Consider the following 25,190-nt stretch of genomic DNA (forward strand, 5'->3'; position numbering starts at 1 on the left):
ATCATTCGATGCATTTTGATGCACCTTCAAGCGTTTCGGTACACCTTCCTGCATCTTTCTCGATGATCCACTTAGACGTTTCATCCGAGCTAAATAAAATATGTAGCTCAGACGAAACGTTTAAGTGCATCTTTGAAAAAGATGCAGGAAGGTGCATCAAAACTCATCAAATGATACATTATAATGCATCTCTTTTCCGACATACAAAAATACACTAAAATGCATCAAATGTGAATCTGATTCTTCGCAGATGCCATAGAACACACTTTAGTGCATCAATCGACGCGTTTTGGTGCATCAATCGGTATGATGCATTTAATTTTCTGTGTCTACACCCCTAGGAACATTGTTGACATGCCCCAATGTCACTGCCACATTCCCCACACTCGCTCTTAAATTTAGTGGAAGTTGAAACTAGTTCATGGAAGTTTCCTCAGATGGCGATACCTTCGTTCTTTGCGCGCCCTCACCTGCGTACTTGCTTCAATTAACTTTTCATCTTCGGGGTGTGTTGACGCAGCTGGTTCAGGCAGCTCGCCCACGATCCTTTGAGAGGCGTCTAGTTTTACGGAAACCAAGCATCGACTCAAGAGCTTTCGGTATAGAAAAAATCTTTCGTTCGCTTCATTAGCAACAAAGTGACGTCAGCTCATTTGCGCGGAAAACGCCGGCTGACAAAGAGGACGCGCGCTTATAAAGTGCAGAGCAACGGCTGCGGCTGTGTACGCAGCGGTCTCGTATAACCGATATGCAGAGTAGATCCCGCGAGTGACTGCGAGAATTGCGCCTGGGATGGGCCGAAGCTAAAGCTAATGCGATTGGCTGGAAATTTGCTATCATTTCTAGTCGATACCCTTGCCGATGGCAGGATCTGTTCATTGTCAGCATTTATTATTCAGTGAAATTTTTACTTTACTGATTGTTATGCCATATTTTTAGACAATGCCAATTTTGATTTGTGTAAATTTAAAATTGTCTTTGGGTGTTTTATAGTGTTACAATAAACCCACACAAACTCGCTTAAGACGAACACTCGGTCAACATGAACAAAATGTTGGTCCCGGCAGGGATGTGTATCTTATAGAAAGTTTTATCGGTTAACGCGAATTTCGGTTACCACGAATAACGAACTGTTTTTTTAGTCCGTTGCGTCATTAGATCTCATTTAACACGAACTTTGAAAGTTTTCCTCTGTCGTTCCTCTGCTAGGTATGTAAGTAATCGCTCAACAATCTCTATCATCTTGTCAACAATCAACTTATACAGTATTGTAACCAACAGATTCAGATCAACAATGTGTTCAAATGTGTTTGTCTATTCTTTAAAACATAGCCAGTACGAGTAACATCAAGATTAAAACTTGGGTGCAATTGCTCGACAATCGCTATCATAGCGTCAACAATGAGCTTATACGTATTTAACCAACAAATTTAGTTGGGTGTCACAAATTGACCGCTAGTTTAAGCTACGAGTACAGTTGGCCGTGAAGTTACCAGGCATTTGTGTTCCCATTTGCGACAGCGCAATATACAGGAATTTTTCACCAGCAAATGATCTGCGAGTACTTTTCTTAAAAGTTAATTACCGTTGTACTGTAGTAGTGTTTTCTATGATAACATACATAATACGTATTATAAATGGTTAATGTGTAGAAAAAGAACTGTATTGCAACAATAAAATTTGTGTCTCCGGTTAGCACGAATTTTTTTTAACACGAACTCTAAATTTTTCGGTTCCTTGGGATTCGTGTTAACGAGGGTTTACTGGAGTTACTGAAATACTTACTAGGGATAAATGTAATTGAATACATATGTTATAGTAGTATTTTTTTTGTTTGCTTCATTGTACAAGTTTTGCGAGTTAAGTGGTAGAGGAGCTACAGGCTGAACATCGCCCATGAATAAAGAATTTTTAATTCTAATAACCTGTTTCAAGATCCACAGATTCGCCCTTGTAGGGGCGACTGAGTGCCGACTGGTTTCGTAACCTTGGAATCTGAACCCCGGGGCGTATTTTATGCTGTGGCGGCGATTAGGGGAGGCGAGGGGGCACTTGACCCCCACTTTTTGCCACTTTTGCTCCCGTACTATGCTAAACTATATCTTCCAACGGAGAGTAAACTGTTCTCCCCCCAATCGCCGCCACTGATTTTAATTTTATGTATTGATAACCACTAATAGAACACGAATTGTACACACAGAATCCAACAATGACACAATTATACGGTATCGTACATAATTGTTTTGACTCCAATAAGATATTAAAATTGAAAAACTTACAACATTTTGCGTATCAAAGTTATAGAGAAATGCTTCAAATGGTAAATTTTCAGCTGTGATGCACTAAAATGCATCAATTGAACAGATAAGATAATAATTTCAAGGACACCAAAATTCCACGTTTACCTGTCGTCCAAAGTGAGGCTCTTTACACAATTTTTATGTTTCCAAATCTTTGTCTACGTCATATTTTTGAATATGAAGAAACAAATCTCACTGCACTTACAGGACATCTCTTATTATCTGGCTTAATGCATCGTTTAGTGAGGATAAGAGGGAAGTGGGAGGCAATTTTATGATTTATACTGGCTAGATACCTTTGAGTACTGGCCTGCAAGGATGTATTTAGGAGGCCGAGGGGGGGGGGGTCCAGGGGGTCCGGATCCCTCCGAAAGACTTACTAAGTACAAAAATTAAATAATGAAATAACAATGTAACTAGAATTAAATAATGAAAATATGCTTGTTGTTTAATCGTGGGTTATTTGTTTCCCCAAAACTTATTGGAAGTCAAGGATTATATTGGGATCATACGACTTTGAATGATAGTACCAAATAATATTTATGCAAGATTTATTACTACTTATAATAATATGCATAAAATATTACCAGGAACTTTACCCTTTCGTCAACTTGATCTAACATCCTTTTTTGATATTCAATAAATATTCAATTTTTTATCTATTTGACATTAATTTCCTTGCCAGGGCAGTTTCTTTTTTTGAAAATTTTGCCGATCTTAACCGTAGATAATGATTACTTGCTGTTCATGTAATAAAAATATATTAATAATTTGGAATATTTAATTAATACTAAACTAATTAATTTAATATAATTATTTTAACGTTATTTTTGGTAGCATGAGACCTTTGGTTCGGACCTCCGCAAAATATATTTCTAGATACGAGCCTGCTGGCCTGGTATTGCAATAGACGCCAGGGGACTGGCGTTCAGGTCCCAGCCTGGGCATAGGGGTTGTTTTTGAGTGCAGTTCCTTCATCTATTTCATCGTATCATTACTCATCCTCATCTTCGCGATTAGCCAAAAGTGGCAGAAAAGCTAAGTAAAATATACCAAATCAAGCAATCGGCAAAATTGGTCAATGTTTATTTAATTCTGCTGTATCAGAAATTTGGAAAATACACTTGTTGTGGTTAATTTTCAACGTTATTCATAAAGTTACGGGAATTATTCAGAGCTTTCGCCTAGACAAATGGTTAGCGATTTCGGGTCCCGTCCCAGTGGGAGCTGCAAAATTTCAGCGTTGGCCCAGTAGGGGATACTTGAAATCAGTGGTAGCGGATTCCGGTCTGAAAACGAGAGAAAAGCAACTGGATTACTCATGCGTTGACCCTCGAAGGGCTGTTGCACCATGTGGTTTAGTGTTGGTGATGGTTCAGCGTGATTCTGTTCATTCAGAGGGTGCATGTAAACCAACGTGAGTGTCCTTACGGCTAGTCCGCCCCTATCGAGAGGTACGCGTAATCACTTACTCCGTGAGATCTCCGTGGCTTATCGCGAGGGAGCAGTGGACGTTGGTTGTTTATGCTGACGACGTAGCAGCATAAAGCACAGCCCTCTGGGAGGAGAGGCGGGGCGAACGGAACAGCAGTTGCGGAAGTGGAGCGCTTGAATGAGCGACAGCGGTTATCATAACCTTTTTTCTGTAGCATCCGGCCTGTTTTTCTTCTTTCGGTAATCGCATTTGACGCTCAGCGTGGGTGCGGAGTGTTCAACGTTTTGTGTCGACGTCGCAGGTGTAGCGTTGTGTGTATTTCGTGCAAGCTGCCACTGCACCGCTTGGTGGGCCACAAGTGCTAGATGGTCAGATAGAGGGACCGGTGCATTGTGGCACCCATGAACCATTGACCGTTGCATTCTTTGTGATCTAGGTAAGTGAAATTCTTCATTGTTTTAGATTGACACTGTGCTCGGTTGCGATTTGATGTAGTGGATATACTCATATATTTGATTCTGTGACGATCCATTACAATACTTACATAGCATCCATAGGCGCCGACTCCATGGGGCTTGGGGGGGGGGGCCTCGAGCCCTCCCCAATGTTAACGATGTGGGGGCAGAGCCCCCCCCAAATAATTTTGTTTTAAAGGATCCAATGTATTATTTTGCTTTTCTTGTAAAGTTTACTCTGAATTGTGCCACATGAACTTAACTTTAAATACACATTTGAAATGTTCTAGATCATCAATTTGGGGGTCTGAGACCGCTAAACCATCAACTTTGGGGTGGGGGGCTACGACCAGAGACAGCAAAACACATGACTTATTACTATATACTAAGTATGTAATTATGAGTATTGTAAAAATTTTTACTAAAAAGAGTTTCAAGAGACGATGTGCATGAACTAGGGTAGTGGATGGGACGTTTGGGCTACAAATGGCTCTAACATGACATTCAGAACGAGATCATTGATATATTTGGGAGATCTGTTTTGCGCTCCGTGGTAGCAGATATTAAAAGTCAGGAATATTTTGCTATTATGGTTGACGAAACTTGTGACATATGCATCCGTGGACAATTAATATTCTGCATTAGAACTGTGAATAAAAATGTTGATATTTTTGAGGAATTCGTGGGCTTTTATCAGATTCCGAACTCTTGAGGCCAAAACTTAAAAAAGGGAGAGAATGAGTCATTCATTAATTTATTTCAGTGATCAGAGCCCCCTCCCAATAATTTTGACAAGTCGGCGCCCCTGATAGATCTCTCATTGTGTCAATATCGAAAACAAAATGATGCATTGGTAGGAAGATCGAAATGAAGGTACGTACCTGTAAGAATTGCTGTAGTTGTTTTGCAATACCAAGTCATTCTTTCTGTGGTGAACGTTTCATCCATTTCGTAATCATTAATCTTCATCGTTGCGATTTACCTAAAGGAGGTAGAAACGCAACAAGGTAACAGTTCCGTATATTGGAAACGGATTTCTTACTTTTTACAGAAGAAAGTACTTACGGAAATCATTTTCTGTAGCATTGTTGAGGTTCGGGAATGTAGTTTTTATCCTTTTCAACGCCAATTCATGTTTTCTTCTGGGAAAATATCTCTTCGACACGGAATTGCTGTTGCTGCCATTTGCTTTCTGCACGTGAACTCGATGTTCCGTGTTTTAGATGACGTAACCCCCAATATGTGTTGCAAACTACGCCGTGTTTTCGCAAGAAGATGACGTGTCTAGGATGCGTCGTGAAGTTTTTTAACTATGTTTGCCTAACCTAACCGAACCTAACCTTACCGGAAATGGTTTGTGGGGCTACCGCCAATGGTTTGTGGGGCTAACGTCAATGGTTTGTGGGGCTAACGTCAATGGTTTGTGGGGCTAACGAGGTATTAGCATAATTTCCAATCCGGCCACGAAATTTTGTATTTTTCGGTGAATAAGGTTTTAACACTGCATTCAGACTCCAAATCGACAAAACACTGCCACATCACGCGATGAACCTGTACGCTATCGCCATATTGCGTGTTAGAGAAAAGGAAGAACAGTAAGTACTCGTAAATGTAAGAATAGACATTCTTTCCGTTACAAATTCATTATTACTCCTAAAGAAATGTTCCGCAATGCAGAATTGTACGTTATCAATGTAAAAAAGTGCAAAATAAATTATTTCTAGGTGTCTCCACTATACGGAACTAGTACCCGCAACAAGAAGGTAAAGGTGAAGATCGCCGTGCCACAGGGCACGTACGTAGGTCAGGCATATAAAGTTCATCGTGCATATAGCCATGAAGGGGATGAGGCGGTAGGGCCCCACACGTTCTCGATCTGTGCCATTTTGGTGGTGATGTGATCAGCACCACTATTCGGCTGTCTTTACACCCTAGGATTGCCCCCCCCCCAGGTACCCATTGATTTGATTCCGGGTGGGCCCCAGAGCGGATTTATGCGGGGACAAGGCCGGAAAAATTCCGACCTTAGATCACCCACGCTGAGAGCACGTAGGAGGATTCGCACATTCGACAATTTTTAGAGTGACGTGGTGAGCACCACACTCAGTCCTTACCATCCATGATTATCCTGAAATGACTTTCAATTAAGTTTATACAAGGGTTGATTAGAAAAGAAAGTATTGGTGGTAAAATGTACTGACAGACGTCCTGCATCCGGAGGTCCGGAGCAATCAACATCATCATCATGAGGCTCCCATACGTATGCAATTTCAGGTGTAATTTTTAGAACAAGTTACGGTCGGATATGGTTTATATTTTTTATCACACTTCAAATATCTCCTTTTAATCATTTTGTGGTAAGTTTCAAGGCACATATTCCCCAGTGAACAACACCCCGTTGCATGTAGAGACCTTGAGCTGTAGTCCCCTGAAGCCCCTCTAAATCAGGGCGTGCCGTATTCTCTGTTTTTCTGCAACGTTTGGTTAATCGCGACGATTAAAATGAATGGTGATTAGATGAATGCGTCGGAGAAGCACTCGCAAAGGAACGCCTGCCAACTACTATTTCTCAAACTGTACGAACTGCACAGAACCCAGTAAAAGTGCTATCCTGTGTGGTCTATCGGCTAGTGTAGCGTAGCTCCTCCGAACCTGCATGATCTTGGTTTGAATCCAGTTTCAGATTTAGATCATTTTAATTACTATTTTCCTGTTCTCGTAATAAGGGTTTCGGAGTTCTGATTCCTAAGCTGCTAGATGATATGGTGGATTATTTTAATTATTTTTAACCTTTTATTTGTTGCATTATGGCAAACTAACAGTAGATATGCTCAAGGTTAAATAATCTTGAATTGAAGTGGATATCTTTGTGTAGCCAACGAGTCTCAAGCTCCCAGAAACCTGTCTCCTTATCTGTAGCCACAGAGCTCCATTGTTCACTAACCAGCGTGCGATTATAAACAGCTTTTATATCCTTTCCTTACTTATATGGTAAACGGAATTATCACGAACTGGCAATAAAGTGTTGAGTTAGCAAACGCAGATATGCACAGTGGGCCAGAATGCTGCAAATGGAGGCAAAAATATGATTACATGTTCGATCTCGCACAAACACCTTTGACTAGTTTCGTCATTGTTTACATTCGTACTTACCGATTATGCATTGCGATAGATTCTTTAAGGTGTTATTTTGCTTTTGTCAAGAAAATAACTTCAATATTTCACATTACGAGTATTTATTGTTCTTCCTTTTTTCGCTTCGGTAAGACACCATATGGCGGATATCCCCAAAAACCATTCACGCATAGCCCAAGAAACCATTCACGGAAGGTTAGGTTAGGTTCAGTTAGGTTAGGCAAACATAGTTGCAATTTGGGGTCGTATTTAGTTTTTTCATCATCTTTCAAAACAACGGCGTGGTTGGAAACACTGACAGGCGCAACATTCGGTTCATGTAAAGAAAGCTAATAACATCAACGGAAATTGTGCTTCGGAAAGATACTACATACATGAATTTGCGGTCAAATAGATTGCACAATGGAAAAAAAATACATCCACGACCTTTAAACAATCTATAGAAACTCAATTTGGTAATTACTTTCTCCTGTAAAAATGAAGAAATCTGTTTGTGCTAGATTGAACATTTACCAAAATATGGCTGACACGATTAAGCGTTGTTGTTTCCATGACAGAAGAAACACTAAATAAGCTGACCAAGCCAGTCAATATTTCAGTAAAAAAAAACTCTTAACACGTGACGTTTCAACCCTCTATCGAGGTCTTCCTGAGACTAAAACCAAACTAAAATCAAGAGGATTGAAGTCATGTGATGTGTTTTTTTTACTGAAATATAGACTGCCTTGGTCACCATATTTAGTGTTGTTTTTTTAAAAATAATATGGCTGATTGAATAAAGGTACTTTACATTGTCGGTTATTTCTAATAACAGAATATAAAACATAAAAATGATTGGATTTGTGTGTTAGTTACATGTTGACTGTGTGAAGTTATAAAGTAATGGCTTTTTTGTACAAAGAATTATCTTTGCCAAGGCTACCCGCAGGATTTTTTCTCAGGGGGACAGATAAGATTTCATATCTTGTCCTTCAGTCATATAAACTTTTATTATTATTATTATTATTATTGCTTTACAAATCATAAAATTCAAATTGAAGTGAAAATTCTTTGGCGATGTATACAAGTTCAGACTCGAATGTAATGTACTATTTGATAGAAACTGGATTTGCCTTGCTTCCTCTCCATAAATATCTATCACTTTGTTCTTTTGTACTTTGCACAACGCAGACAAGAAAATGGAGGATTTTTTCCGTCCCGAACGTCAGGGTTATTAATATTTTCTACCCAATCCCGTCTCTGCCAAAAATCTCCAGTCATAACAGGCAAACTTCAACTTTCACAGTCACTGCCACTAGCGGAGATTTTTTTCTTTTATTTTTTTGTTGGTATCCTATTGATCGTTGGGTTTCATGTGACACTCCGTGATGTCAAGCAGGCGAGTGACGTCTGCTGATAGCGTACCCGATTTCTTAGCAGGCTCAGGCCGAAGTTTGATATCAGCGGATCAGGCGAGATGAAGAGATGAGGCAAATGATTCAGGTTGGTAGAAATTCTGGAGGTCTTACGAGAATATCGCTATCTGGTGGTTCTCATGTTCTTGTTTCTTGCTTCTTGACCCTCCTCAGAAAGCAAGGTAATTGTGTGCAACGTGTTCTTTTGTTGCGTCGATTAGGGCGTGCGTGAGAGGTTTTTCGTATTTATTGTTCCCTGCTGGCAATAATAGTAGAATTGTTTAGTAGGATTATCTTGATTATTATCTTTCGCATCCCATATCTAATATTAATTTTCCTCTCTTTACAATGTTACAGTCAAAGGAAAAAAATTAACCGAGGCTACAGTGCGTTCGGAGCTGCGGTTATGCAATTGGCGGCGGAGTGGTTATCACAGCGCACTACGAAGTCAGGAGGTCCTGGATTTATTTGTTTCTTCGTTTATTTGTTATACGTCCACTTTATGGACAGATCGCCTAATCTGGACTATATCTACAGACGTAGACGTATGGCTCCACCGGGTATTGAACCAGAGATCCCTTGATTACAATGTGGCGATGTTACCACTACGTCATCGGAGGCTTAGGACACCCGGTTTTAATTCCTGAGTAAGACATGGATGTTTATGTTTTGCCGGTCCTATCCTGTTATTATTTTTCATCATTATCTGTAATTATTGTAAATTTAGGCGAAACAAGAGAATTTTAAGACGTAGGCGTAATCATCGACAAAAGGAAGGAACTCCCGTGGAGGGATCAAGGCTTAAACCTCCCTGAAACGTTCCAGGTAACTTTCAGTTACCACAAAGGAGGGTTGCGTTTACGACCGAAGTAGTTGGGATCCGCTTATGTCCATCTGCAGGTGGGAAGACTCCTGCCTGCGCCGAGTCGTTTTCCTTAGTTTTAATTGCTCGTCCAGGCCACGTCATGCAGCATCGACGGTTTCCATCTCGTTAGTAAAGTTTCCCTTTTATTGTTTTTCGTTCCACGATTGTAAATTTTACACCCTGTTGGCACTTGCTTCAAAGTCGAAGAGCGATAAAGGGGAACGTTGCAGAAGTACGTCACATCAATAAGTTTCCTATTTTTTTACGAGGGTTGGTCAATAATTAAGGTAACATCCATTCTCTCAAATGCCTTTCATTATGTATAGCTCGACCACAAGGAAAAATACCTTCCGTCAAAAGCGTTCGCGCATCTTCCCTGCCGTTATCGGTACTCGGAGCAGTGTTGCCAGGTCAGACTTGAAAAAATCGGGAGATTGTTCCTGGGGTAACCAGAAGATCTGCTACAAAATCCGATGATCTAATAGTAGCGGATGAACAACGTTTTCGGGGACGGCATAGGCGTGCGCACTGGGGGGCAAGAGGACGTCCACAGATGTTTTCCAGCGAGGGGGAAACAAAGTATTTTTATCAGGCGGGTAAACTAGGCATATATTACCCCGTAATAATGTTACCGTCTCGAAAAACACCACTTGAGTTTGAAATTATCACGTTCCTACATCCCTATTATGATAATGGATGTAAATTACTGTGACTGAAATCAACTCATACGTCTGAAATAATAGGTACTTTTATGTCAACATTCATTGTCCACAATCTTTCAAGTCGAATGCTAACAATAACAAATTAATTTGCCTTCTGCTGGTGTTCGGTGTACAGCTATCGTTAGGGGTGGGCACGCATCCTGCACCATAATGAGAAAATGCATTACATATGTGAAATATATTTGGTGAATTAGACAGCATGTCTTCCTCAATAATTCAAGATAGCAACGCTTATGGAAGGGTGCCACCTATCTTCGCCATCTGCTAGAAATACACACACACACAACACCCCCCCCCCACACACACATATATATATACGTACATTTATAAAATAATTTGCCTACGCTACGAAGTCAGTGTTCCTACCTAGTAAGGCAAGGACGTTTCACTGTGTTTGTGTCACTTCATCCATTTCATCAGTTTTTCATTCATCCATACTGTCGTACTTACCCGTAGAGGCACAAAAGCGACGTAAAATAACTAAAATAGAAATAGATTTTCCTGTGGGATAAAATACAACCATCTGAAAATAGTAATGTAGTAATAGTAATAAAATAATAATAATGTCCTAGCACAATTGAGTAGCATTTGACATAATTTCACAGTTCAAACAGCACTTTTCACGGCTGAGTGGAGTTGCACTACACATCTCCCCTCCATGTTCAAGTAAGATGAGCAGCCCGACCCTGTGGCCGAGTGGTTAGCACATCGCGCTGCGACGCCAAGGGTCCCGGGTTCGAATCCCGGTCGGGCTTGGTTGTTTGTGAATGTCCATTCATCAATTTCATAATTTCATCACTCATCCCCATCTTCGCAAATTAGCCAAGAGGCACAAAACGCGAAGTAAAATAAACTAAATCAATCAATCAATCAATCAAGTAAGATGAGCAGGAAACGTGTTTTTGAGGAGGCCGTTGGAGGTTCCATAGCAATAGTTTATTAAGGAATTCTCCCGAGAAATCAATACGTCTGGCAACACTGACGTGAGCCGCGTTGAAGCCTCCTTCCCCCCGTCCTTTCCTCAACCCGCTAGCGCGGTGAGGTTCTGCGCAGGTTTCTTTCCTTGTGGTTCCACTATAGTTAGTTGTTGGTATAGACCAGCCATGTCAAACTCGCGTCCTGGGTGCCACATGCGGCCCCCATCATCCCTTAATGCGGGCCCCGCCTTGCCCCACTTCCACTTCATGCTTGAAATTCTATCTATATATTTGTAGTTATTCCGTTTTCTCTTTTCTCGTGAAACAAGACCCGACTCATCTAAACTTCACCACATTGACCAATTTTCCCTACACAGGCATACATTCCATTAAAGTGTAGGTGTGGTGTCAACTAAGCAAGCTGATTGACAGGTTACTTCTGAAGTACAAGAAATATCTTGCCAGCTGGGGGAGGGCAGCGTGCATACTTTCTGTGGCCTATGAGTCTGTTTCTTGATTTTGAAGGGTTTAACTTGAAGAAAAGTCAGTTTCTGGAAAAGTTTGAGAGAACCATAGCGCTGCCCAAACCTTGTGAGAGAAAGAAAAGGACTATAAAAGAGAAATGTAGACTTTTCAAGTGAAATGCTTACTTTGTTGTGAAGTGAAAAGCGTGGAAATTTTGTACTCTGATAAAGTTAATTCATTCAGAAGAATATCTTGATCATGAAATAAATGTGCCAACATTTGTAGCGGAGTGGTTAGCACAGTCCGTTATTGCACCAGAGGTTGCGGGTTCGAATCCTGGCCTGAGCATGGGTGTTTTTTGTACGTGTGCCTTCATCAATTTCATCATATCATCACTCATCCTCATCGTCGCCATTAGCCAAACGTGGCACAAAAGCGACGCTATTTAAAAAAAATTAAGAAATGAGAAATACAGTTAAGGCGAGGATTGACGAACAATTGACAGCGAAAATTGTTCGTGTTGTTGCCTTTTCGCTCACACTCTGTATGTGAAAGTACGGACGTCTGTGAGGTAGCTCAGTTAGCTCTCTTCATTCGTGGATGCGATTCTCATCTCGATATGACAGTAAAACAACTTGAATGATTCCTCTCCGTGACACAAGAGCTGATATTTTGAAGGAAGTGGAGGCCATTATGCAAAGTTAGAGTCTTCCTTTATCTTATAACTTTCTTTTTATATAAAGTTATAATTTGTCCTTCCCAACTACTCAGTAATACCAGGAATATTTGTCCATAGTAAAAATATTACGTGATGAATTTGGAAACAGGTTTAAAGACTTCAGAGGGTTCGAAGGGCAATATTCTTGTTCACTGCTCTGCCCACTTTCCTTTTGATGATGCGTGTGCAAGTCCTGGCCTTCGAATGGAACTTATTGAATTACGGTGCAACTCGTATTGAAAGAGAAAAATCGCGATGTGGGCTTTCCTTGCTTTTTCTTATATCTCCCATCTCCAGTAAGCTATTTTGTTGCAGAAATTTTATTAATTTTGGTTGCACTTGCCTTGGTGAAAAGTTGTTTTCCATAACGAAGATTAATGAAACAGCCGAACGATTAAGAATGACTGGCAAACATTTGTTTACATTAAAAGTTTCATGCTCACAAAAAAAACATATTGCAGACTTTTGAGAAGCTAGTTTTAAAAAAAGTCAAATGTATGGGAAACGAAACTACAATTGCTCACAAACAGTTTGCTCCAAAAATGTTTGCACAATTGTAACCAATTTATACTCGAAACTAACATGTAAAATACTATCACCATGAAAAAATATTTGTTTGATTTTATTTCAATAAAACATGCAAGGATATTAAATAAAATGATTTTCACAACATTGCACACATTACACACACACTCGTAATCGTGTAATTATTCAGATACAGGGTGGTATATGAGGGAAGATGAAGCTAATTCCTTCTCCTGGTTTTTACATCCCCCTTCGGTTGCTAATTTATGGCAAGTTGGGTGGGGGGAGGTCTATATATAATTTACATATCGATGCTGCAATAATAATCACTGGAATCCCCTCCGTTCGGGGTCGAACCACTTAGTTCTGGACTTCAAGGGGTTGGGGTTCTAGATGTGCGGCCCGGAGAGTTTTGACATTATGGTTATGCGGCCCTACGCAAGAATTGAGTTTGACATAGTTGGTGTAGACCAGCGGATCTCGAGCAATTTTTGCATCGCGACACACTGATTCGCCGTATAGAATATTGTGGCGTATCCGTACAGTAAAATTGCTTGTCTTTTACAACTGGAATTAATATATCCCACAATGCACTGCCACCCGTTAAAGAAAAGTTGATGATATGAACTTTCAGAAACATGGACACAGTTGGGAACTTTCAAGTAGGAGACAATTGACTTTCCGTGAAAGATTATCCCGAGACGCGTGACATTACTTGAAATAAGGGATTGTCCTTTATAATCAATGACGCCTCTCTAAACTCCTGGAAGTACGAGACTGGTGTAGTGGCAACGCTGTTACCTTGTACTCAATGGATCCTGAGTCCGATCTTCGACGCGGGCACGTTTCACAATGGTGTAAGGGGTGACCTTCTCAGATGCCAATCTGTCTTCCACGTAGTGCATGCCAACGAGGCTCTGGCGCCCGGACGTACAACTAGTCAGGTTGTTTATTGTCTTTAGACTGCTGAGTGCTCCTTTACAGCCTCAGCTTTTAACCTGGGTATGGCGATTTGTAGTCCTCCGAGAGACGGTTGATTTTAATTATGATTTAAATATGGTAATTAATTAATTATTAATGAATCGGCGTGCAAATATTTTAAGTTCTAATGCACCCAAATTTTAAATTCCAATCAATCAACGCATTTGTCTTGATTCCAATTATTGGTTCACTCTGCATTGCTTATCTGAGTGTGGAAAGGGCCTCCCCGGTGGCGCAGTGGTTGCGTCGTCACTTTGTAATCAAGGGGTCCCAGGTTCGATTCCCGGTGAAGGCACAGAGTGGTTCGGACCCCCTTTTTAAACTGCAGGTCCAGTCCCGATTAGCCTTACTGTGCATAAAGTGGACTTAAAACACCAAATCAATCAGTCAATCAATCTGAGTGTGAAGTGGACTTAAATAAACCAGGGCTGTTAAACATCCAGGAATCCTTAAGTTCTAATGGGCTCTATTTGGTTCCGTAACAGGACCACAACCCTTTTTTCTCGCACAATTTAAATTCGGTCAAAGTTGCGTATTGTCTCATTTTAATACCGAACTTGGGCCGTGTTTATTTCGAAATAAAGAGATTATTTACGGTCCAGCGGAACCAATTTACGTTTGCTGATTTTCTCTCCTGGGCCGGAATTGAATTTACTTACAATTCCTGAACCTTTAACAACCCTGCTCAAAACAAACTGACAAGCACACACAACCGGGATTTGAACGCGGAACCCTTGGTGTTGTAGAGCGCGGTACTGACCACTGCCCTACGGACGCCGCCAACTAGACCACTGAGTCTCCTCTTTGTCATTGTCCCTCAATCACCGAGAGATAGAAAAGGGACGTAAAATTTTGAAAATTGATATATAATATGTAATACCCTCTTAGGTGGTTTGTTCTGCTCGTCTCAGTCAGTCAAAAAAAGATGGTTTCGAATGCGGTTTTGGGGGGCGGGAGTCGAAATTAATCCCGAATGACGTCATGAAGTGTAGGTGCTCCACGGTACGTTTCGCCGAATTTTCATTGGTCGAAAGCGGAGTGAAGTTGGCGAGCAAAGAGGGAGAAACCAAACCGCACCGAGCCAGGTAGCGTAGAGGCGAAGGTAGCCGAAAGTGGCCGAGAGGACCCGAAACTCGATCGGCTCTCCGTTCCCGCCTCCTATTGAACAGCTGAGAGCGACGCACGTTGTGAGTACCCGGCGAATACCGTGGCTCCTCTTGCGATACAACAAAGTATTTTTCGAGCTCGCTGCTTCGTTTTGTAACACCTTGCAAGACGTGATTTTGGGAGCAAGTGTAGCTGCAGACGCCATTCTAGTGTTGGTGCAGGATATTTCTGTGTTTTCTAAGTAAAAAAAGTGCAAATTCTTGTGGTTTGAGACTCGTCGCGGGAACCGAAGCCGGCACCACCAGTTGAAGAGCGGCGCCTTGAATGGTTTACCCAACCGATGGAGACGCTCAGAGCAACCTTCCGCCGGATTCCATGACGGTCAATATGATCCCAGGGCAGCCTGTCGTAAGCATTTCTTGTTTTTTAAACTTTGTTCCCCTTCAAAAGGCCATTTTTTCATCTCATGTTCGTCACGTGTCCTCTAAGTCTCGATTTAAAATGCGATTTTACCGCCAACCTCCGCGGCGGAGTGGTTAGCACTGGAGGTAAGACGCCAAGGGTTCCATATTCGAATCTTGGCCTGGGTATGGATGTTTTTTGTGTGTGTTCCATAATCAATTTCATCACATCTTCATCTTTGCAATTAGCCAAAAGTGGCAAAAAGCGAACTAAGAGAAACCGAAAATTTAAAAGAATATAACTTGAGTTCACCTTTATAGGTTGTATGCAGTGTATTTGTTCCCTAGTCCCTGGAAACCCTTCGCCTGTCTCGGTGTTCCAATTGAAGGAAGTGTGAACTATGTGGATATTTTTTTCCGTGTTATGAATTACTTATTAGAAGTCAGTTAAAAATATTGTCATTGTCATGAGAATAGCTGACCGCGCGCGTGATTTGTTTCGACCTTCGATCTCGCAACCGAAATTCCCGGGTTCGAGTCCCGTACTGGACATGAGTCACCCTTCGGAGTGTAGTAAGGGGTGCTCCTTCCACGTACTGCACCCAATGGTCAACCTCACTTCCACGTAGTACACCCTGGACTGCATACTAACGAGGCTCTGGTGACTGGCCCCATGGCCAGTATAATTCTGTGTCGTCCTGTGTTTTGTCTTATTTGTGCTGAGCGCCCTTTTTAGCCTCAGCTTTTAACCAAGGTAAGGAAATTTTAGTTTTCAGACACACTTTTATTTTTGTTATGATAAGGGGCTGGAACCCGTATAGTGTGATGGGTGCAAAATAGCCTCAGTGCTGAGCAACCAAAAATTTTTAATTCAAATTAAAAAAATGAGGCATCCTTCATCAATTTCATGTAATCACCACTAATCCGATCGTCGCGATTAGGCAAAAGTGGCGGGAAAAGACCGTAGAATAACAGAAGCACAAGAACGACAAGAAAGTGTACTGTTTAATGCTATTTCTAAAAACAAATACCAATGTACAGTTCCTTTATCTCCATTCGTTCCTGAAAGATTTGGCATGACAGGAATACTATTGTCGGCAACACTCGCCATAATTTGGGTCTGCTACTGCAACTCATTGGTGGATAACAACAAAATAACATGCACTTTGAGGAGAGGGAACTTTCTCAGTTTATGAAAAAACTAAAAATGAAGGAAAATGTTGGAATCCCTGGATTCCCCCTTTAATTCCTTCCACGCCCTTGATTTCAGTTCTCGGTGTCATAGTGACAGTTACACCTGACTCCTACACCTTTCTTTTTGTCTATTAGTTTCTCCATTTTTAGCCCACTGCTAAGATAAACGAATGTTATGCGAATTTATAACGATGCACACAGCCACGGTCATAAACAGTGCTGAATTAGATGGGATTTGAATTCAGGAACATCGTATACCGTATGCAGCCGTATACTCAAATCGTTAGGTAATAATTTGCTTGGGTGGGAGCAAAAGGATTATATTTTTTTGGCATAATTTTTTTGTTTTTATCGCGTATCTTACTTAATATATCATGCTTTACATCATGTGGTATTGGGAAGATATGTTAAGGACCTGCCTTCATTGATTTACAATGGAGAGTTTCGTCTTTTCTTCCACTCAACTGTTTTTACATTATGGAAAGTATACTGTAGATGTATTGCAAGGAGAAGCAATACAGGCCGAACGAAGTGTTGGGTAATAATCAAAATCTAATTATTGATAACAACTCGTTTGAACCAGTTTCCAAATTCAAGTACTTAGGAGTAATACTAAAAAATGACAATGATATTAATAATGAAATAAAAAGCAGGCTTAATTCAGGAAATGCATGTTACTTTCCTCTTCATAAACTTTTGTCTTCTCGTTAAATATCTACGAAACTAAAAGTTAAAATATACAAAACGGTAATTTTGCCTGGATATAATATTATATGGATGCGAAACTTGGTCCCTTACATTGAAAGAGGAACATAAATTGAATGTATTTGAAAATTAGATCCTTAGAAAAAAATATTTGTGCCTAAAAGGGATGAGGAGACAGGTGAGTGGAGAAGGTTACATAATTTAGAACTACATAATTTGTATTCAAGTCCAGATATTATTAGAATGATTAAATCAAGAAGACTTAGGTGGGCAGGCCATGTGGCACGAATGGGAGAGGAAAGAGGAGTTTACAGGATTCTTGTTTGGAAACCTGATGGTCAGAGACCTGTAGGAAGGCCAAGACGAAGATGGAGGGACAACATTGAGATGGACCTATGGGAAATCATTAGGGATGGAAAAGAGTATATAGATCTTACTCAGGATAGGGACAGATGGAAGGCCTGTGAAAGCTAGAGTGTTAGTTAGTTAGTGCAAGGAGAAATTATGCAGGTGTAGACCAGAAACTTTCTTTAATATAATGCTACAGTCACACACACACACACATTGTAAGTTGTTAGGGAAAAGCCACAAACTGCGAGTCTCCGTTGCCTTCATTTAAGTCACGCTGAATCAATTGAATAAAGTATTATCAGTATAAGTTTATGTTGATCATGTGAAAAGATTCTAAACAGTGATCATCTAACATGTGTATAATGTCTGTAATGTTTACTATTAAAATAAATAACAAATAATAACTGCGTACTGTAAAATTGCATTATTTTGACTGGAGTGCCTTTTCCAGAACAGCTTAAAAATTAATAAAAACACTGGAATATAAAGAGCAAAAATATGCTTAAGCAATATATGAGCACAAAATTAGACATCCACACCCACATAAACACCACATGTAATTTTGAAAAAGGATCATGGAATGGAAGAAAACTATTTACAGAAAACCCAAAATTTCTCTAATTCACACAAATTTGTTAACACGCATAGAGTGCACAAACTACAATGATTCACCCGTCTCAAATTCCGAGTAAGGTGTGGGGTTATTTTTTATGTTCTTTCATGGTGTTTCGCCCACTCATTATTAATTATATTATGGGACAGTTCTTTGAAGGGACAGGAAAATAGTCCTTGTTGAAACATGGACATTATATTGTGCTTCTTCCTTCCTCTCCACGCCCTGTGTTCCTTCATGACGCAGTGTACACTCAACAGCATAAGCAATAGTATGCGAATTTTCCATCACCTTTTTCATTCAGTCTGTTCTTCACAACGTGATCATACATTTCAATAAAATTATCAATAAACAGAAAGGAACATCTCGTTCGCATCAACAGAATTCCAATCCTTAAAACAGCGTATTATTTTTGTAGATTAGGCACACACAGGAGACGTACTACGTAGATATTTTCATCGAAAAATGCAGGCTCGACCAGGAGACTCTGGCATATCGTGCCATTGCTCTAACTACTGAGCTAACGAGCCGGCCTGGCCTCGCCTGATTTTTCCACGTAGGTAAACCAGCCATAGCGATGGCACGATATGCGAGAGACTCGTGTTCGAATCCTGGTCGAGCCTGCATTTTTCGCTGAAAATATCTACTTAACATACGTAATAAAAATAATCAGAATGGCGATTTACAATTTGTCTACTGTTATATAGGGTCTTTCATTAAGAGTGATACTTTTTAAAATTTGAAAAAAAAAAATAAACCACTCAACGTATCAAAGTAAATTGTGCTTTATTTTGAAGCTTAGACATTGCAGTTATGTTCTGAATAAAATATTGTTCAAATGTCCACCACGGCTTTGAACACACTGACGCACACGAAGCTCCAATTGTTAATCACTCTGTCCAACATTAGTGGCGTTATGTCTGCGATAGCCTGACGAATGTTCGCCTCCAAATGTTCCAAAGTTCGTGGCTTGTCAGCATAGACCTGGGCTTTGATGTAGCCCCAAAGAAAAAAAATCCATGGGTGTTAAATCACACGACCGTGGCGGCCAATTCACACATTCACGACTTGAGATGATTTGGTCGCCAAACTTCTCCCTCAGCAAATCGAGCGTAGCATCAGCTGTTTGGCGCGTAGCGCCATCCTGCTGGAACCACATGTTTTCAATATCTATGGTGTCAAGTTCTGGCCACAGAAATTCGCGTAACATGGATCTGTAGCGGTTGCCATTGACGGTAACGGTTCTTCTGTCATCATCTCGAGAGAAATAAAGTCCAATGACGCCGCCATGCCATAAACCGCACCACACAGTGAGTTTTTCTGAATGCAATGGCACCTCATGGACCACTTGTGGGTTCTTCTCGCTCCAATAAGGACAATTTTGCGTATTGACGAATCCACTAAGACAACAATGCGCCTCGTCTGAGAAGATGATTTTTCCACTGAAATCAGGATCAGTGGAGCCATTGTGTGCGTCAGTGTGTTCAAAGCCGTGGTGGACATTTGAACGATATTTTGTTCAGAACATAACTGCAATGTCTAAGCTTCAAAATAAAGCACAATTTACTTTGATACGTTGAGTGGTTTATTTTTTTTTTCAAATTTTAAAAAGTATCATTCTTAATGAAAGACCCTTTATTTGCAGTTAGCTGTACTCTGCATTGAATTTCATTACCCTTATCGTCGAGGGGTAGAAAGTAGTTGCTTTGAGCACCGGATTTGTAGGAAAATTACTGATCTCTCGTATTTAAATCATTTTGTACATCTGAAGACTAGAGAAGTGCTCTCTCGAAATATAGTGTAACAGTAAGTATAGTTTGTCATTAATAACCCATGGCTCGACAGTCCTCGAAGGGCCTTGGCCTATCTCCCGACTGCCAGTCTCCCTCTTAAACCTAGAGGTGTAGAGATCTTCAACCAGTAATGGGGTGACGTGGGATCAGCACGTCGAACCCTCAGCCGTTGGAGGAGATTTCCCAGACCGGCCGTCCCGCAGTGGGAGCCCAAAGCTCAGCGCCTTAGAGCGCACGGCCACGAAGGAGGACATAGTTTGTCATTAGCAATAGATATAATCTCCAATTGACATTGCATGTCAGTGGATAACCATTGTCACTAACATTAAGATAATTATAAAGAATTCATCTGTATGGGGTTTGTAACAAACAATACCCATTCTTAAACGATAACAAGAATTATGCTTGCTTTGTTGTGAATGGTCGCCTTTCAGGCATTGACTGCTCTAACATCGAACCATACATTATCAAAGCAAAATGATGAAGTAAGTAGAAGCCACAGAAATAAATAAATCTTATCTCCGGAATTGAAGATATGCATATTTAATAACAAGTTGATTAATTACTTGATAAGTTATCTGAGATTCAATATGTATGCAACCACCTAGACATATAAGAGGGAGAGAGAGAGTGAATCAAGTGCTTGTTTATTATGTGTGACAATATTTTGTTCGATCAAATCAAATACTTTCCTCAGACAGTTTTGTTTTCAATCTTCTGTAGTTTCTACTAAGAGTTAACACTTGTTGGTAAAGAAGTCCGTTTATTATACGAGGGGCTTTTGATAAGTTTCCGTCCTGACAGGGAAAGTATCGGAATATATGAAAATTCTTTTAGTATGTTGTGAGTCAATGTTTCAGAACATGATGTGCAAAATTTGAGACAGATACTGCTAGTAATACTTTTTGTTACAAGTTTAAAGTGACCATGGAAACGCAGAGTGTGCAGTTTTCCAAATTGAGAAGAGACCTGTCATCAAGTACCTCTTCTCGAAGGACATGGGAGCCAAGGAAATATGCGACAAATTGACACAAACAATGCTCAATGACTGTCCTTCATACAGCACAGTGAAATCGTGGGTGGCGGATTTCGGGAGGGGAGAAGAAGCACAGAAGGCGAGGAAAGGCCAGGAAGACCCAGAAGAGTAGTGACGGAGGAAATTGTTGAAAGTGTCCACGACCGGATCCTTGCAGACAGGATGATTGGTCGGCTATGTATAGCAGATACCCTAGGCATCAATTTAGAGCGAGTACATCACATTTTGCACGAAGAATTGGAGATGAAATACTTTCTGTCAAGAGGGTGTCCAAACTCTTGACATCTGATCACAAGTGGATAAGAAAAACAGTGGTAAGGTACTGTTGGACCGTTTTTTATGTAGTGCAGCGAGTGTTATTGAACGAATAGTGACAGTGGATGAATCTGCTTTGCATGTATGATCCTCAGACAAAATAGCAATCCATGCAGTGGTGCCATAGTAGATCACCACGGCCTAAAAATTGTTGCCGACAGAAATCTGCAGGAAAAGTAATGGGTGTGGTATGTTCGGATTGTGAGGAGATAATACTCAGCAGATATCGGGGAAAAGGCACCACCTTTATGTGGTATTGTTGGATAAATTGCATTCAGTTTTGAAGGAAGAGAGGTGGGGGAACTGTCAAAAGGCATCCTCTTTCTCCAAGACAATGCTGTTTTCCACAAGGCAGGCATTACAATGCAGAAACCTCATGATTTAAAGCGATAACTCATTGACCATCCCCTTATCTTCCAGATCTGGACCCGTAGACTATTATATTTTTCCCAAACTCAAAATGCACCTCAAAGGTACTGAATTTAGGAACATCAGTGACGTCATTTCATCGGTAGAAGCATGGTTTGCAGACCAATATATAACCTTTTATTACAATGAGTTAGAATTGCTATAAGAACTTTGTGCCAAATGTGTCAACCTGAAAGGTAACTATGTTGAGTAGAATGACATTCATTTGTCACTGACGCCATTATTTCTTTCCGAGGCCGGAAACTTATCAAAAAACCCTCGTATAATAATGTTCAGTAAAGAGATTGAAGAACTTGGAAAGCGTTACCTCCGCTATTGCAGAATCCACGAACATAATGTGTATATTGGTCGAACTTTCTAAGTATTCCCTCTTTTATAAACGGCTTGTCCTTCGCATGTTATCGTCTAGATAGATTATGCCAAAGATGTCACAGACATGCACACTCTTTGCAAGCTCCTTTCATCGATTCGCTGTTATGAATTATGGTTGCAAACATAAATCCTTAACGGTGACAAAATGTCGTTGGAAATGTATCTAGCCTCGTGGAAGCGTCTGCACACGAAGTGAAACATTTACGAGTGCATCGCGTGACGTTCTTCCAGCAGCCGTATCAGCGTGTATCATTTTTATGATGCAGGAAGAATGAACCCAGTGTCTCGCCTCTTCGCCATTATGCAAGCACAAGAAGTTGCATCATCTTATCTGTAACGACTTTAGCCTTACTGTTCACAATCTCTTCACGGGTAGAAATATTTTGGATTGTCCGAGAGCTTATGATTCCGATATCCCCAGTAGAATGTTTATTTGCTGTTTTCGAGTTGGCATTGGCCTTATTATGCGCATTATTGTATTTTATTTCTAAATTAGACATTAGTAACGTTTGTGATTGGTATTTTTATGCATGAGTATTGTTGGAAAAAGCCTTGTTCCTCGGCATTAGAAGTTTGTTACGTTCTTTGCTAACCGAACTAACTGGTTGGTTGATTTGTTGTTTTAAGTCCACTTTATGCACAGTAAGGCTAATTGGGACTGGACCTACAGTTTAAAGTGGGATCCGAACCACTTGTGCCTCCACCGGGTATCGAACCCGGGACCCCTTGATTACAAGGCGACGACGACCGAACTAACTATTAAGCCCGAAGGTTTATGGCTGCAGCAAAACAAGCCTTCCATCTGTCCCTAGCCTGGGCAACATCAATCCAATCTTTTACATCCTTACCGATTTCCTTTAGGCCCATCCCAACGTTATCCCGTCTTGATATACATGTCTCTTACCATCAGGTTTCCCAACAAGAATCCTGTAAACTTTTCTTTCCTCTCCCTTTCTTGCCACATGGCCTACTCAACTAAGTCTTATCGATTTAATTATTGTAATAATATCTACACATCAATACAAATTGAGCAGTTCTAAATTGCGTAACCTTCTACTCATCTGTCTCGTCATCCCTTCTAGGTCCAAATATTTTTCTAAGGATTTTATTTTCAAATGTTCCTCTTATAAATGTGCCTGTGCTTGTTTATGTTAGGTTCTTTGCAGGGAAAATACTATTTCAAGTTACCTAAACTCACGCTAAAATAGCTATTGCTATTCTTACTATCGACGTGTACAAGACTGAATGAAATGCATTTGTGGTTTGGGTGATATGATGAGATGCGTGAAGGGTCAATCACAAACACATTTGGACGACGCCACCCAATTCCTATAGAGGATTATCCTGACTGCAGGCCCCAGTGCCGGAGAGAGGTTGGCATTTGGGTGTATTCTAAAAGGTTCACCCCTTACACCCCTTATTTTATGAACCAGAAACATAAAGAAAGCACCTGTAAGTCATTTTACAAAGTTAATTCTCGGCATTTTCTGCAATGTAAATGTGTGGAACTTATTGGAAATTGTTAGTTTTTATTCCAGAAATACAAAAACAATCACTTAAGGTGAAAATGACGTGTAGAATTCGATATTTCCAGATCTTCGGGAAATTTCGAACATTTCCCGTCCCGAAAATTTCTCGACTTTGTCTTGAATTTGCGAATTTTTCCCGCCCCGAATGTCTGGAATTAAAAAATTTCCCGTCCCGACGCCAAAAATTCTGTCCCGCACACTCCTAGTAATTTGCTTGCAAGAACATTTTCACCATAAAGTAACTGTCAAAGTAACTTAGTTACTTCTCAATTACCACCAACTATAACAAAGTTACTTTTCCAATAGTGTCTCTAACTGTAACTCAGTTATTTTTAGAAAGTAACTTTCGGAACATTGATTTTAATCCAGTTTTCTCTTCACTGTACAAGGACACCGTACGAAATTATAACAATCCCTAAATTCTTTTACAAGTGATTTAGCAAGTGATATTTTATATTCTCTGCCCTTTTGCTCAATCGCTGTCAAAGAGGGTGGGTAATGTTTAGAGGAACTTGACACCCGCAAGATAGAACTTGTGCCAAAGCCATGACTCGAACCTTAAACCTTTGTGGTGACAACGTTCGTCCACCGAGACAAAGGGATGAGTTAAGAAGCCATGTCACTACATGCAACCTGCATGCTATTTAGGTCCGTTTTATTAGTCACCTTACAAGGTCAACCTAATTTTACAACAATGTAACTTGTGAACCCAGCTGATCGTGAACTTGTTAAGATTAGACTACACGACCTGTGTAGTGGTTAGGGCACCTCACTCTCTCTTACGTTTCTACTACGTCGTTTCTAACATGATGGAAGGTTTCGTGTTATCCTCGTGTTTATCAGCATTTCGTAACAGACGAGCGTAAACCTGTAGCTGAAAATGACAGCCGTAAACATCAACGCAAGCGATGTCCCGCGTCAACCTAACAGACCAGTTTTGGAAGCAGCGATAAGTGACGCACCCGGAGCTCTCCCTGATTTCAGGGCGGTATTGTTATCTCGCACCTTTGCCATTTCGCAATTGTTTGCTTTTTTCTGTTTTCAAACGGATAATAGATACCATGACCTTTGGCGCTGTCGTCAAATTTTCAACCGTAAGTGAGCGGGGGAGGGGAGGACGATGCAATCAGCTGTTTACCATATAATCCTGCCCTGCGTTGCCAAAATGTGCCGCGTTCAACACATTGTCGTCATCTTCATTCAGTGTCAAGTTTTTGCATCGTCATGAAGGAGAAAACCGTACATAGTGAGCAGTGGCGGCTATTGGGTTCCAAAACCGAGGGGGGCAATGTGCCAAAAATGTGGGGGGGGGGTCAAAGACACTATATTTCCATTTGTAGATAAGGTTTAGTATAGTGCAGGGGCAAAAGTGCCGAAAAGTTGGGGGGCAACTGCCCCATCTTACCCTCTACCATTCGCCGCCACTGTTAGTG

The 25,190-nt window shown here is 40.6% G+C and overlaps 1 protein-coding gene across 4 annotated transcripts in view; it reads left to right on the forward strand.

The window, feature by feature from the left end:
* Syt7 (Synaptotagmin 7) overlaps positions 1 to 25,190 on the forward strand; it is an 863,311-nt gene that overhangs the window by 251,371 nt on the left and 586,750 nt on the right. The window contains exon 1 of one of the 4 annotated variants that reach the window (XM_083121281.1): positions 3,855 to 4,171. The exons of 1 other annotated variant lie outside the window; for it this stretch is intronic. Coding sequence is in view for 2 of the 3 variants with exons in the window: in XM_083121278.1 (XP_082977404.1) it covers positions 15,344 to 15,427 (84 nt within the window). In the remaining variant the exon portion in view is untranslated. Of the gene's footprint in view, positions 1 to 3,854; positions 4,172 to 15,097; positions 15,428 to 25,190 lie in introns of those variants that run through there. 2 more of the 4 variants (XM_083121278.1, XM_083121279.1) reach the window with 2 other exon arrangements.

Source organism: Lepisma saccharinum, chromosome 4 (genome assembly GCF_977018435.1).
Source record: "Lepisma saccharinum chromosome 4, izLepSacc3.1, whole genome shotgun sequence".
NCBI lineage: Eukaryota > Metazoa > Arthropoda > Insecta > Zygentoma > Lepismatidae > Lepisma > Lepisma saccharinum.